Source organism: Diabrotica virgifera, chromosome 2 (genome assembly GCF_917563875.1).
Source record: "Diabrotica virgifera virgifera chromosome 2, PGI_DIABVI_V3a".
Lineage (NCBI taxonomy): Eukaryota > Metazoa > Arthropoda > Insecta > Coleoptera > Chrysomelidae > Diabrotica > Diabrotica virgifera.
This window is the reverse complement of record NC_065444.1, coordinates 221208227-221222831: the sequence shown is the minus strand read 5'-3', so window position 1 is coordinate 221222831 and position 14605 is coordinate 221208227. Positions and strand designations below refer to the sequence as shown.

The following is a 14605-nucleotide window of genomic DNA, read 5'->3' as shown; positions in this document are numbered from 1 at the left end:
TAGTTTATTAATAAACATTAAATTTTTTATCCGACTTTGGATTTGCCCCAATATTTTTGTCGGACACTTAGATTTTTTGATTTGGAATATAACTACTTATAACCTGATACTTGTGTCGGAAATTTTTTTTTATTTCGAGAAAAAAAACTACAGAACGATATTTGTCGTTGTTCAAGGAGTATGTACGCAAATATCAGATCACAATTTTTCTAAAATTTTCCCTCCTGTCCGAAATTTTTTTGGGAAAATTTTGGGTACAACTCTACGTCATACCCTTTTAAATGTTTTACTTAGTGTGTGTACCAATTTTCAGCTAAATCGATTCAAAAATAACCGAGAAAAACTGTTTTAAAATGTTTTTGGATAATACCTCCTCGTCCATAGCCTAAAAGAATTAAGTTTCCTGTTCGTTTGCCCCAACATTTTTGTCAGACAATTAAATTTTTTGTTTAAGAGTATAATTACTTGTATCCTACTACTTTTGTCGGAAAAATGGTTGTAAAGATAAGGGATGCACGAACGCAGAATAGTTTAAAAGTATATTAATAAAAATTAAATTTTTTGTCCGACTTTGGATGTGCCCCACTATTTAGGTCGGGCACTTACATTTTTTGATTTGGAATATAACTACTTATAACCTGATACATGTGCTGAAAATTTTTTTTTAATTCGAGAAAAAAATACAGAACGATGTTTGTCGTTGTTCAAGGAGTATGTACAAAAATTATCAGATCACAATTTTTCTAAAATTTTCCTTCTTGTCGGAAAATTTTTTAAGAAAATTTTGGGTTCCGATCTACGTCATACCCTTTTAAATGCTTTACTTAGCATGTGTACCAATTTTCAGCTAAATCGATTCAAAAGTAACCGAGAAACACTGTTTTAAATTTTTTTTTGATAATACCTCCTCGTCGATAGCCTAAAAAAATTAAGTTTTCTGTTCGTTTGTCCCAACATTTTTGTCAGACAATTACATTTTTTGTTTAAGAATATAATTACTTGTAACCTACTACATTTGTCGGAAAAATGGTTGTAAAGATAAGGGATGCACGAACCCAGCATAATTTGAAAGTATACTTTACTAATAAAAATTAAATTTTTTGTCCGACTGTCGAGTTGCCCCAATATTTTTGTCCGACACTTTGATTTTTTGATTAAGAATATAATTACTTATAACCTACTAATGTTGTCGGAAAAATGGTTTTAAAGGTAAGGGTTGCACGAACCCAGTATTGTTTAAAAGACAGTTTATTAATAAAAATTAAATTTTTTGTCCGACTTTGGATTTGACCCAATATTTTTGTCGGACACTTAGATTTTTTGATTTAGAATATAACTACTTATAACCTGATACTTGTGTCGGAAATGTTTTTTAATTGGAAAAAAAACTACAGAACGATGTTTGTCGTTGTTCAAGGAGTATGTAAGCAAATATCAGATCACAATTTTGCAAAAAATTATATTGCCTCGCAGACTTAAAATGCGTTTATCTCGAAAACGACTGAGTTTAACGAGATGAATATAGTAACCTTTTTTAAGTATAAATGTTAAGAGAATAAAAGTGTTGATTCAAAAGGTATGTAGAGTGAGAAATAAAACAATTGATCCTATTAAATGAGCGCTGAAAGGCGTATGTGGCGCCCTCTGGATAATATATCATTTTTGGTGGCAAATTTAGATTTATTGTCCCGAAAAACCCCTGCTTACCGAATTTCGTGTTATTATCCCATGCCTGTTAGGAAATATTCAAGAATAAATAAAATAAAAGTTTAACTTTATCACCTTGTATTTCGGTTATTATCAACTTTCGTACTAAGGTAAGTTAGCTTATATCGACCTATTTTAACCTCAGGAATCTAAGGTTAAGCTATGACCCATTCTTTACCAAACACCCTGTATATGTACACTCTGGACCAAAATTAATCAACCACCTTAAAAATGGGTTATTTTTGATGGTTTGTATTTTATAAACCTCTTGTCCGATTTAAGTGATTTTTTCGTAACATTAGCGCCTTATTCTTTAGCAATATCCCTGTAGTAATATTGTCGTTACACACATAATTTTTATTGCAAAGCTAGTGTATGAATCAAACTGTGTTTTTTCTCAAAGTTCGCATCACCCCGTGGAATATTCTAGCATCTATAAAATACTAAAATGAAAACCTAACTATAGCCTCATTCCTTCTCAACATTCAGTTTTTTCATTCATTCGTTTATGCTGGATAATAAAAAAGTTAAAGACTTTAAAAACTAGCCATGTTTTTCATAGACAAAGTGTGTTTTTAAATAAGTATGGCAATAAGGAGTAATTGTGCATGACAAAATAAAGTCAGTTTGCTTTACGAGAAAAACGTATGTCCACAAATGCATCGTTTCCGAGATAGGGGGTGTTGAAGTTTTTCTGACAAACTGACGATTTATTTATTGCTTTAAAACCAGTTGAGATATGCAAATGAAATTTGGTGGGTTTTAAGAGGTAGTTATTGCACATTTTTTAACTACAGTTAAGAATTTAATATTCACCATTGGCGCGCATACGGGTAATATGAGCCGAAAAATACGTAATTTAATATGAGGTCAAAAATGTATAAAAATTAATTTTTTTTAAATTGTACCAAAACGCCCCATTATTTTTGTCTGACAAGTGGGTCCAATATGCATTACACATGTAAAAAAACAGTACAAAATAAAAATAACATCTGTGGTAATAAATAAAAAATTTTCAGGAAATTGACATCTTCGGCGCGTCCGACTGCGCATATGCCCCGTGAAAATTGTCCGACAAGGTTACCACATTATTGTAAAAAGGTTTTATAGTAGATACCGTTAAAATTATCCATGTGGTAATAAATTTATTATTTTCATAAATTTTAAGTTATTTTTTGGGTGTAACTACAATGATATTATGCTAAAAATGATGGTGTATCGCATATTTAAAATGCGTTTATCTCGAAAACGGTTGAGTTTAGGAAGATGAAAGAAGTATACCTTTTTTAAGTAAAACTAATAGGAAAATAAAAATTTTAATGTCAAAATTATACAGAGTGAGGGATAAAAAAATTGAACGTAATAAATGAGTGCTGAAAGGCATATGTGGCGCCCTCTGGGCAATGCATAAGTTTTGGTAAGGAATTTAGATTTCTCGACTCAAGAAACCCCCAGATATAAAATTTCATGTTGTTATCTCATACCTATCAGGAAATATTCAATAATTAATAAAAAAAAAGTTTGATTTTGACACCCTGTATCTCGGCTATTATAAACTTTGTACTAAGGTAAGTTAGCTTAAATCGGCCTATTTTAACCTCAGGAACCTGAGGTTAAGCTATGGCCCATTCTTTACCAAACACCCTGTATGCATAAAAATTACTTTTTCTTTTAATTGTACCAAAACGCCCCATTATTTTTGTCCGACAAGTGATCCAATATGCGTTACACATGTAAAAGAACAGTACAAAATAAAAATGACATCTGTGGTAATAAATAAAAAATTTTCAGGAAATTGACATATTCGGCGCGTCCGACTGCGCATATGCCCCGTGAAAATTGTCCGACAAGGTTACCACATTATTGTAAAAAGGTTTTATGATAGATACCGTTAAAATTATCGATGTGGTAATAAATTTATTATTTTCATAAATTTGACATATTTAGCGTGTCCGACGCGTCATATGCCCCAATATTTTTGTCCGACAAAATTGTTTTCGTTGTTTATATGATAAAATCCATTGATTAAAATAGAATGACCAATGTGGTAATAAATTTTTTTCTTGTATAAAATTGACAACTTCGTCACCGCTTGACAGACAAACGCCCCACTACCATAATGCGCCAAGCTCAAAATTTGTCCGACTCCACCCAAATAACAAGTACAAAAAGTTTCAACGGTGTGGTCATAAATAATAATTGTATATGCGGGCCCAAGGCCTAAATGGTTGAAAAACGCAAAATGCGAATACTTGTGTTTCTATGGTTTTTTCGTAATTATTGCTATTTTGCAACAAGGGTGACTATTTTTTAAATTTTTAACCAATTCTATATTGTAGGAAATTTAATTCCGCAACTTTTATGTCAGTACAACTTTTCTCGAAAATGAATACTTTTAAAGTTATAATCAAAAAACGAAGAAAAAAATCGAATTTTTCCTTCATTTTTTGACATTTTGATTATTTAAACAATGTTCCGGACCTTTTTGAGAGGGAGGATAACTCAAATATTATTATTTGATTTATGTTCAAGCAATTTCTGCAAAAAAAATTTGAGTCACCTCTCAACGTCCATCTCAAAACAGATGCGCCCTGGACTAATAATGAAGTAAAAACTTCTGATGTAAAATGGTATATCTTCATTATAAAATTTAAATCATCCATAAAAATTAAACATTTTAGAACGTTTTCGGTCTTAGACCATCCTCATCAGTGAAAAAATCATACAAGTAATTGAAACTAGCCGCAAAACAAGGTCTAATAACCCTTAGATTACAAATTGAAAATTTTAAGGGGCTATCCTAGTGTAAAAGTACGAAATTCGTATACTTTTTTGGGAATTTCTAAAATAAAAAGTACTGTACCAATTATTGCATGAGCATTTATTATAAAAAGAAGTACATGTGAAACAATTTTCATAAACAAATATTGAAAATTAAACGATTTATCCGCCATCTACTGGCACCGTTAAAATAAAAACATAGCTCCACTGCTGCAAAGATTGGGACTAATAGAGATCCTGAATCATAAAATTTCAAAGTTATTATTGAAACATAAGTTATTTTCTATACCATCAACTAGGGGTTTTTTGATCGGATAAAAAATGTCAATTTGGCGGTTTTTGAAACTGAAAATGTTTTAAATAATTAAAAAAAATTTTTTCAACACTTCGACATTTTTTCAAATTTTAATATTTTTCAAAAATCCTAGTTGATGCCATAGGAAATAACTTATATTTCAAAATAAATACTTTGAAATTTTATGTTTCAGTATCTCTATTAGTCCCAATCACTGCAGCCGTGGAGCCATGTTTTTATTTTCACGGTGTCAGTAGATGGCGCATAAATCGTTTAATTTTCAATATTTCTTTAAGAAAATTGTTTTACATGTACTTCTTTTTATAATAAATGCTCATGCAAATTTTAAAAATAATTGGTACAGTACTATTTATTTTAGAAATTCCCAAAAAAAAGTATAATATGAATTTCGTACTTTTACACTAGGACAGCCCCTTAAATAAACAACTGAGAGTTGGCTGCTATCTTCTCTAGGATGTCCTAGGATGATCTAATGTCCGTTTTTCGAGCAGTGCTCAATATGTTCCCCTAAAGTGAATTCCTCTAACATTGACCTCGTGTCACAATTTTTTTAAAACTACGATTTTCAATATCGTCGATCTAATATTTAAAATGCGTAACTCCATTTATCAAAATTTTACAGGAGACACAAAAAACTATCTCTCTAAATATGACTAATGCGAATACTACGCATCTCCTCTTTTAAAAGATATAATGGTAAAACGGAATATTTTATAGATACACATATCACTAACATTTGTATATTGTTTAATAAGTATTTAATACTACTTACCACCAAGTATTTCTTGAAAATATCTCTTTCTCAGGTCAGTCATGTGGCATGACAAAATAGGGAGTTACGTATTTCTCGTACTAAATTTGGGGACAAGGGAGATAAAGTGTATATGAAGAAGTCGCTATTTTCTCATCTGGTAAAAATATGCACGTGGATCCCTGTTTAAAGGAAAAGTAGTGACTTTTTCAGATGGTAGTAATGGCTCATTTTCAGAAAATTATGGAGTTATGCAGTTTACAGATTAGGACGACCATATGTAACCTAAGGATATACCTTGTTATGGTGCTAGTTTCAATTGCTTTTAAGAAGTTTTCAATGATGATGATCTGATAAGACCGAAAACGTGAAATTTTTAATTCTTTTGGATAATTTAAATTTTTATAATAACTGTACACCATCTTACATCAGAGGATTTTACTCCATTGTAAGTTTTTTTTAAATACAATAGTTATTCACTTACAAGTAATGCAAAATATGAAATATTTGAAGTTCGAGAGGTGAAGGAGCAATCATGCTGATCCCAGCATTCAGAAAAATAGATACAGTAAGAAAAAGAAGCAAAAAATGTTTTTCGCTGATACAAAAAATTGTGTCTGAAAAGGTTAATAGTGGTAGCAAACTATAAATTATGCAGAATGTCTTTTTCCACCCGTTTTAATTAAACTGATTAGGTGGTAAAGAAGAAAAACCACATATTATATAAAAAGAGGTCAGCAAGGATAGCTGCTGGTAATAGAGCATTACATAAATATATTCCTATCATCATTATTAACCCGCGAGCAGTCGCGCCGTTAGAAAAATATCTAACATTTTATCTTTTTTCGTGATAACTTGATGAAAAATTTTGCAACATAACTTTCCACTCGTAAGTGCCTGGAGGAAGGGTGTAGTAATGTGTAGGTTTGTTTTTTTTCTTTTTTTCTTCTTCTTCTTTTTTTGGAATTTATGGCTTTGGTGAGAAAAAATTAGCTTTAGTAATTGTTAGAAATAATATTTCTAACATTACAAGTAGTACGTTCTTTAACGGTAAAATATTGCAAAACCTCTAAATTTTAAAGAACCGCTTGGATTGACATGAAATTTGGCATACACATACATAGCTAACAAGTCAAAGAAAAAAAGTGATATTATGGCGATATGTGCTTTTGCCCCGGGGGTGCTTTTCACCCCCAAGAGGGGGTGAAAAAGTATTCGTCCAAAGTAAGTCCGGAAATTGATAAACTGACTAATTTTAAGTAACTTTTGTTCTATAGAGTTTTTTCACTAAGTCACTACTTTTCGAGTTATTTGCCAGTGAATATGTTCATTTTTTCAACAAAATAACCACGTTTTTAGACGGTTTTTTGCAAATAACTCAAATAGTAAGTATTTTGTCGAAAAAACATTCATAGCAAAAATAAAGCCTGTAAAAAATTTAAAAATGGTGTATATATCACGTTTCTATACGTAGTAGAAGCAGAGTTATAGCTAATTAAAAATATGTTCATATTCGTCAAATTCCAAATGGAATACTTTAACGTGAAATAACCAAAAATGAAGCACATTTCGGGGAAAACGCATTACAACTTCTTTAAAGTGTTTAAAAAAGCTTCATTTTTGTTTTATAAAAAAATTTCTAGCACTAAAAGTAAACAAGTTACGCTCAAAATAAAGTTAGTCCCTTTTTTTTGGTAAAAAAATCGGGAAAATCACCCCCTAATTAGTATCTCAAATGAACTTAATCGTTACGACTTCAGAAGTTTCTTTACTAGTGTATATATTGTTTATATGATCTGTAAGTTTCATCGGTTCAAAGCCCTTATTTTTAAACAAAAAAAAAATAGATGATATTCAGAAAAGCAATGCTGACTTTTTTTGTTTTTCGAGATTTTTGGTATCTCTAACAATTTTTAAGTTATTTTGAAAAAAAGCATATTTTTCAAAATTAAAATTTCTAAAAATTTTACTTTAAAACCAAATTTTTTCCAAAATAAGCACTTTGAATCGATGAAACTTACAGATCATATAAACACAATATAATTAAAATAATTTGTGGAGCGGTAACGATTAATTTCATTTAAGTCGGTAATTAGGGGGTGGTCTTCCCGATTTTTTTTGCCAAGACAAAAGGGACCAACTTTATTTTGAGCGTAACTTGCTTAAATTTAATGCTAGAAACTTTTTATAAAAACAGAAATAAAGCTTTTTTAATCACTTTAAAAAAGTTATAAGGGTTTCCCCAAAAAGTGCTTAATTTTTTGGATATTTCACTTCGAAGTATTCTATTTGAAATTTGGTGAATATGAATCTATTTTTCATTGGCTATAACTCTGGTTTTACGAGGTCCAGAGACCTAACGCGTACACCATTTTTTTTACTTTTTTACAGGCTATATTTTTGCTAAGAAGGTTTTTTCGACAAAATACTTACTTTTCGAGTTATTTGCGAAAAGCCGTCTAAAAATGTAGTTATTTTGTTGAAAAATGAACATATTCACTCGCAAATAACTCGAAAAGTGTTGACTTGGCGAAAAAGCTCTATAGAACAAAAGTTATTTAAAATTAGTCAGTTTATCCATTTCCGGACTTATTTTGGACTTATACTTTTACCTCTTGGGGGTGAAAGTAACCCCCAGGGCAAAAGCACACATCGGCACAGTATCACTTTTTTTCTTTGACATGTAAGCTATGCGTATGCCAAACTTCATGTCAATCCAACCGGTTGTTTAAAATTTAGAGCAAAAACCGCGAAAGAATGGACTAAAGTAAATAAAAAATACTATAACATAAAGATTTGTTGTAAATTCGCGTCTAAATCCGTATTTTTAGACAAAATCTAACGCGCAAATCTAATGCGTGACAGAAAAAAACGCGACTGTTCCCGGGTTAAGATCTAAGCTGCTAAAAAGACAATCTAAATTAAGACTGTAACAATTACACACACAGTTGTTACATATGCAAGTGGAACATGGACTCTACATTGGGGGGAAATAAATATGCTGCTGGTATTTGAAAGGAAGGTTCTCAGAATGATGAGTTGACAAGATAGTGGAGAAGGCGTCGCAATGCTGAATTGGTGACTCTGTCTGTATGGTACTGAAAACATCGTCAGACATATAATAGCTATATACTAGCTAATCGGATAAGATGGGTAGGTCATGTGGTAAGAACAGAGGAAGACAGAGTGTTAAAGACGGTGTTTTTTGAGACGCCAGAAGGTAGAAGATCAGTAGGTCGTTCCAGAAAAAGATGGAAGGATGATTTTAGCGCCGATTTATCTAGAATTGGGCACACCAATAGGAAATGGAAGTGCAAGATCGTAGAAAATTGCAGGCCATAGAGGATGCAGCGAAAACTCACCCCGAGTTGTAAAGCCAGTCAAGAATAAGAAGTGGTACAGAAGACATCAGGTCATGGGCTGATAGGTGAAAACAAATGTTCTTATGAGTCTGATAATAAGAGTAAGTGTAACGATAATTGAAAGAAGCAAAATATGAATGGTGTAATAATTTCAGGAAAATCGCTGATGCTTGATACAGCAAAGAAAACAAGAATGGATCCATCATCTAAATAAATCAGGATTTTGTGAACAAGGTAAGACTTTTAAGTAAAATCTAGATATGGTTTGACAAAGAAAACATGGACTTCAAAACCATGATGTGAGTTCAAATGCAATTTTTTAATTTAATAGTAATTTATTAATATCACTTTCCATATTTAGCCATTAACAGTCGAACCCTAAAAATATTTAAACGATATTGATAACAGAACTATGTTACTATTGAATTGTACTATTTGTAAAGAAAAACTCAAAAACTGACTTACCTGCATTGTACTTTGGTGTAACGCAGAATCACTATGCGTTCGTCTAAATCCAGGGTCAGGAGGGCTTAAAAAAGGTGATGTATAAGGAGATGTATCTAACCGCCTTTCGTGGATTTTCCTCATCGGACCACACTGAGATCGTGCCCTACTCCTGCCTTCGACTCTGCTGGCTGGCATCTTTCCTGAGTGACATGGCTCATCCTGAAAAGTAAAAATTATTTAATTAAACAAAGATAAATCTAAAGGACAGAAGTACTATAGACCTCTTCTGTCGGAAAGCAAATTTTTGGTAACAATTCTTAATCTGGGCCTTCTACAATTTGCAAGGCAATGCAGAATAAATAATATGCCAATCAGGAAACCAAATGGCACATGGGCTAAAACTGACAAAGATAAAGCATATACTTTCGCAAATCATTTATGCGAGGTATTTCAACCGCATCAGAGGGAAGTATCAGCTGAAGACGAAGAAGTTATTCATGAAGTCGTAAACGCACCCTATCAAATGGCTCCGCCTATTAAAATGTTTAAGAAAATTGAAGTTAAAGAAGTGATTGATAATCTGGAAAATAAGAAGTCACCTGGATATGATATAATATCTAGTTTGGTACTAAAAAATCTACCCAACGAAGGTGTAAGTTTAATTACCTATATATTTAATTCAATATTAAAAACAGGTTACTTTCCACTCCAATGGAAAGTAGCTCAAATTGTTCTAATCCCAAAACCTAATAAGGATCACGCGGAAGTATCTTCATACCGTCCAATAAGCTTGTTGCCTATTACATCCAAAGTATTTGAGCGGCTTTTCCTGAGAAGACTAGAGCCTATCTTAGACAGCAGCAATGTTTTACCTAATTATCAGTTTGGTTTTAGAAAATAACATGGTACCATCGAGCAAAGTCATAGAGTGGTAAAAACTATCAGAATTCGCTTGAACACAAAAATTACTGTACAGCTGCATTTCTAGATATTTCACAGGCATTCGAACAAAGTTTGGCATGTAGGTCTTATCTCTAAAATTAGGTCTTTTTGCCTCTTTGTATTTTTTCGATAAGGGACCTTTTATCGACATGTGGCTTATTTTTTAATATGGTTCAAAATATACCTAAAAATGTAAATCATAAATAAATTTTCATATTATTACCAAGTGTCCATAATCGTACTTAACCATATACAAATATGTGGTGCATTTGACAAATATTCAAAATATCTCGATAAAAACTGATTTTTCGAAAAAGTACTAAGAGGCAAAAAAGTTTTTAAAACAATGTTTAACTAATGGTACTATAATAATAATTAAATTGGAACGTATACAAAAGTTTGGGGGGGTTTAAAGGAACAAAACCCCCATCAAATTTTTGAGGGGTTTCCAAATTCCACTATAATTTTTTCTTAAGATACTACTGCCATACTAATGCCACATGTCCATTTTCAATAAAAAAGCTCTAATATATTTCGATATATTGGGAAAAATCGATTTTCATTTTGTAACTTCAAAGGACGTAACTTTTTTTATGTGCACATTTGTACTAAGGTAAGTTAGGTTCAATCGAACTATTTTTGGTCTCAGAATATGTGAATAAATTTATGACCTGTATTTTTGTTACACCCTGTATAGTTACATAATTATCTGTTTTCTAATTTACAATGTTTGTCTCATCTTGCCCCCCTCTATCATGCTGGCTGGCGACGCCCTTGGTTGCTTCAATGTCCAGCTTTCAAGTCCATATTGCAGTATCGAGAACACGTAGCATATTAAAGCTCTTACTCTCAGTTTTAATCTAAGGTCTTTGTTGCAGACAGGGCCGTAACTACCATTGGGGCAACCGGGGCAGTGCCCCGGGGCCCCCGTGCATAGATTGTAACCAGGAAAATAAAAATATGTATTTTAAAAGCCGATCCCAACGAAATATTTTCAACTGACACAATTTTAAAAAGACCGCAACATAGTTTTAATTTTTCACTGGGGGAATTAGTCTTTTAGACTAAAATGCAATTGGAACAACACAGGGCCCCTGAGGCCTTAACATAAAAATTTAAATTATTGCTTAAGAAATTAGTTATTTCGGCGTAATAAAACCTAAAATGCCATTGGAAGAGGGGGCCCGGGCTAAGCTGGGGCCCCCGAGACCTTTCGTAAACATATAAATTGTGACTGAGGAAATTAGTTATTTTGGCAAAATAAAAACTAAAATGCAACCGGAATAGGGACCCCAGGTCCCAGCTACTTTGTCTTAATCAATTTACCCCAGACCACATCTTGGTACGTGAAAGGAACCACATATTGAAAAGAAAGGTATACATAAGATAAAATGGGCACATTAGGATCAGTCCCACCAGTACACTGACCAGCTTCACTGGGTGTGCTTGGCTCACACTGCAGTAGCTTAAGGCACCTTAAGGTGCTTTTAAATCAGACTGAACACGAACGAAGGAACGAATTCGTAGGTGTTCGCTTGGTTATTCGTTCGGTACAAAGTAAGACCATTTACGGGTCTAGGACATTTCGGCGTCGCCGTTTCGGCGTGGCCATTTCGGCGTGGCCGTTTGGGCGTAGAGCCGTTTCGGCGTAGGCCGTTTCGGCGTCGGCCATTTCGGCGTCAGAGATTTTATTTTAGTTGACTAAATACCTACATTGGAGTCTATTAGTAAGACATTATTTTGAAAAAAATCTTTTAATATAGTTATTTAAGTAGATACATTGGAGTCCATTGATCACAAAATTTTAATATTAATGGTAGATTTGTATATGTCAATTTTATACTTATGTGTGTGTGCTTGTTATTTAGCTCATAGTTAATGTAATATCTGTAATTGGCTTCTAGCTGTAGATATTATATATAAATAAATGAATAAACAAGATTTTGGAAAAATGAATATTTTATTTTAGTTATTATTTACATGTTATAATTAGATATGTGCTAGTCCAATTAAAAATTCTGAAACATTTATACTTACATACAAGACATTTATATTTAACCTACAAAACTTATTCACGAAATATTAATTAAAATAAAGTACCTACTTACATATTATAATTATGTGCTAGTCCTCTTAAAAATTCTAAAACATCCCCGTTTGCATCAAAATTTCCCACAAGCCGTGAAATGCGATCATCTGCGTCTCTGTATTTTCTTAATTTCAATGGTGGGAGATTACCTGCCACAAGTTGCTCGAAATAGACATCTCGACCTTTCTGCACCTGACGCAGGCCATCTATAAATTTCCATATGGTTGGATGATCTGCTCCCAATTCCATCTTGAGTCTTCTATGGGCGGCCTCAGCGTGATTATTTGTCCGGTCTTCTCCATCCAGAGTTCTCTGGTAGAGGTTCCACATCCTTTGGGGAAATAAACTTGGTCTTCTGCCATTTCCTCTTCTGTTCATACGTCCAATATAGTAGTCTTCAAACCAGTCTACAAGTGGTTGGTGTTCAGCAGGTAGAGCTTCCGCTAGAACGGCAAAGGCATCATCTAAATGTTCGATAGGAACAAATGCTAATGCTGTCAACATTCTGCAATTTAAAGCGAATTGTGGATCAGCATTATACTCTCTCGTATATCCCATAGCAGCCACTTGTTTCTTCATATTTTGTGCCAAATGGAAAAAACATCCATTGATGTCGACGCCTGGAAAACAATCTTCCATTGCCTTAAATGCCGCCTGTTCGAAATCGCAATGGATTGCTCTGGGTTGCAAATTTGGTACAATTTGTCTGATCAATTCAAACATACGGGTATATGTGGATCTTGTTTTATTCGGCAGCATGGCATAAAATATTGGATGGACTCCATTATATTTTGTGGCCATAACTGTGTATACTTGTAAAAATAGAGATGGTGCTATAGCAAATGTACCGTCACCATACCACACATCTGAGGTCTGTAGATGTTGCAGCCACGATTCTCTCCCGAAAATCAAAATTCTTTGCAATCCTTCTCCATCATCTGCTAATAAAAAATTTTCTTCTACACCATCTTGTAACGTGTAAACACGATAAGACTCGGGAATTACTAACTCTTCAACAGTTGTCGGATTTGATGGGGCTGCATGAACTTCGTTACGTTTTCGTCTGATGAATTTTCTCATCGCGCCAGTGTTTGGGAGCCGACCATGACAACTTGACTTGTATTTCTCAGGCCGATCTTGACTTGTATTTCTCAGGCACTCATTGATTACCACTATTGTCCCTTCGTTTGTTTCTGTAGCACGCTTTTTCATTTTTGTAACAACTTGTGCTACTTCCACGTCCATCGCCGAGGAGTCGTGAGTGTGAACATTTACTTTCTTGATGACTTCACCATCTCTTGTATGTATTCTTGCTTTGCACGTTTGTTTCCTCTCACACCTCCAAAATTTTAGGGATTCATCGCTTTTACTAACAGCGTCAAAAACATACATGAAACCATCAGTGGTAAATTTCTCTCTTCCTCTGGTCGATAAAATTTTTCGTTCCATAGCTTAAAAATTCTTCGTCTGTATATCGTATAAATACTACTATGAAATATTATAAGACACTACATAAACTCTTAAACTGATCTCTGTTCGAGGTATTTCCTAATAATAGTACATTATATACCGCGGGACTGAAGTAGTACATTTAATCCTGAAGGTAAAGTTTATGGCCCGACCGCAGGGAGGGCCATAATTTACCTGAAGTTTTACCTAAGTTTTCGAGGAAATGTTAATAACATTATTATGTGATTTATAGAATTTTGTATTTAAATTTTCGAAGAAACTGCAATAAATATAGGGATAACTATTATTATACTAACTAATGGTAAATATTTTAAAAGCAGATTCCTTTCAAGAAAATATTGTATAATTTAATTTTTTTTTAAAATATACATTCTGCAAATATTTTTGCTTAAAAAAGATATTTTAACAATATTAAAATTCTCCGTCTATATACCATATAATGTATGTCTAATTAAAGTTGAAAAATGTCAGTTATCATCTAATTAGCTCTGGGACAATTAAGAGAACAGCAATTATTATTAATATGCATTAATAAAAAATCCAATATAGGTATTTGCAGAATAAAATATAACAAAATGTTTATAAAAGAAATATATTTAGTTTATTTTTCTACTTGACCATTAATGTTAAAATTGTGTGACCAATGAACTCCAATGTATTTAAATAACTATATTAAAAGATTTTTTTCCAAAAAATTGCCTGACCAATAAACCTCAATGTAGGTATTTAGTCAACTAAAA

General features: G+C 32.7%; 1 protein-coding gene across 2 annotated transcripts in view; it reads right to left on the bottom strand.

The window, feature by feature from the left end:
- LOC126880386 (CREB-regulated transcription coactivator 1) overlaps positions 1–14605 on the bottom strand; it is a 375806-nt gene that overhangs the window by 187817 nt on the left and 173384 nt on the right. For both annotated transcript variants that reach the window (XM_050644219.1, XM_050644220.1), the window contains exon 2: positions 9383–9583. In XM_050644219.1, coding sequence (XP_050500176.1) covers positions 9383–9583 — 201 coding nt within the window. The remainder of the gene's footprint in view (positions 1–9382; positions 9584–14605) is intronic.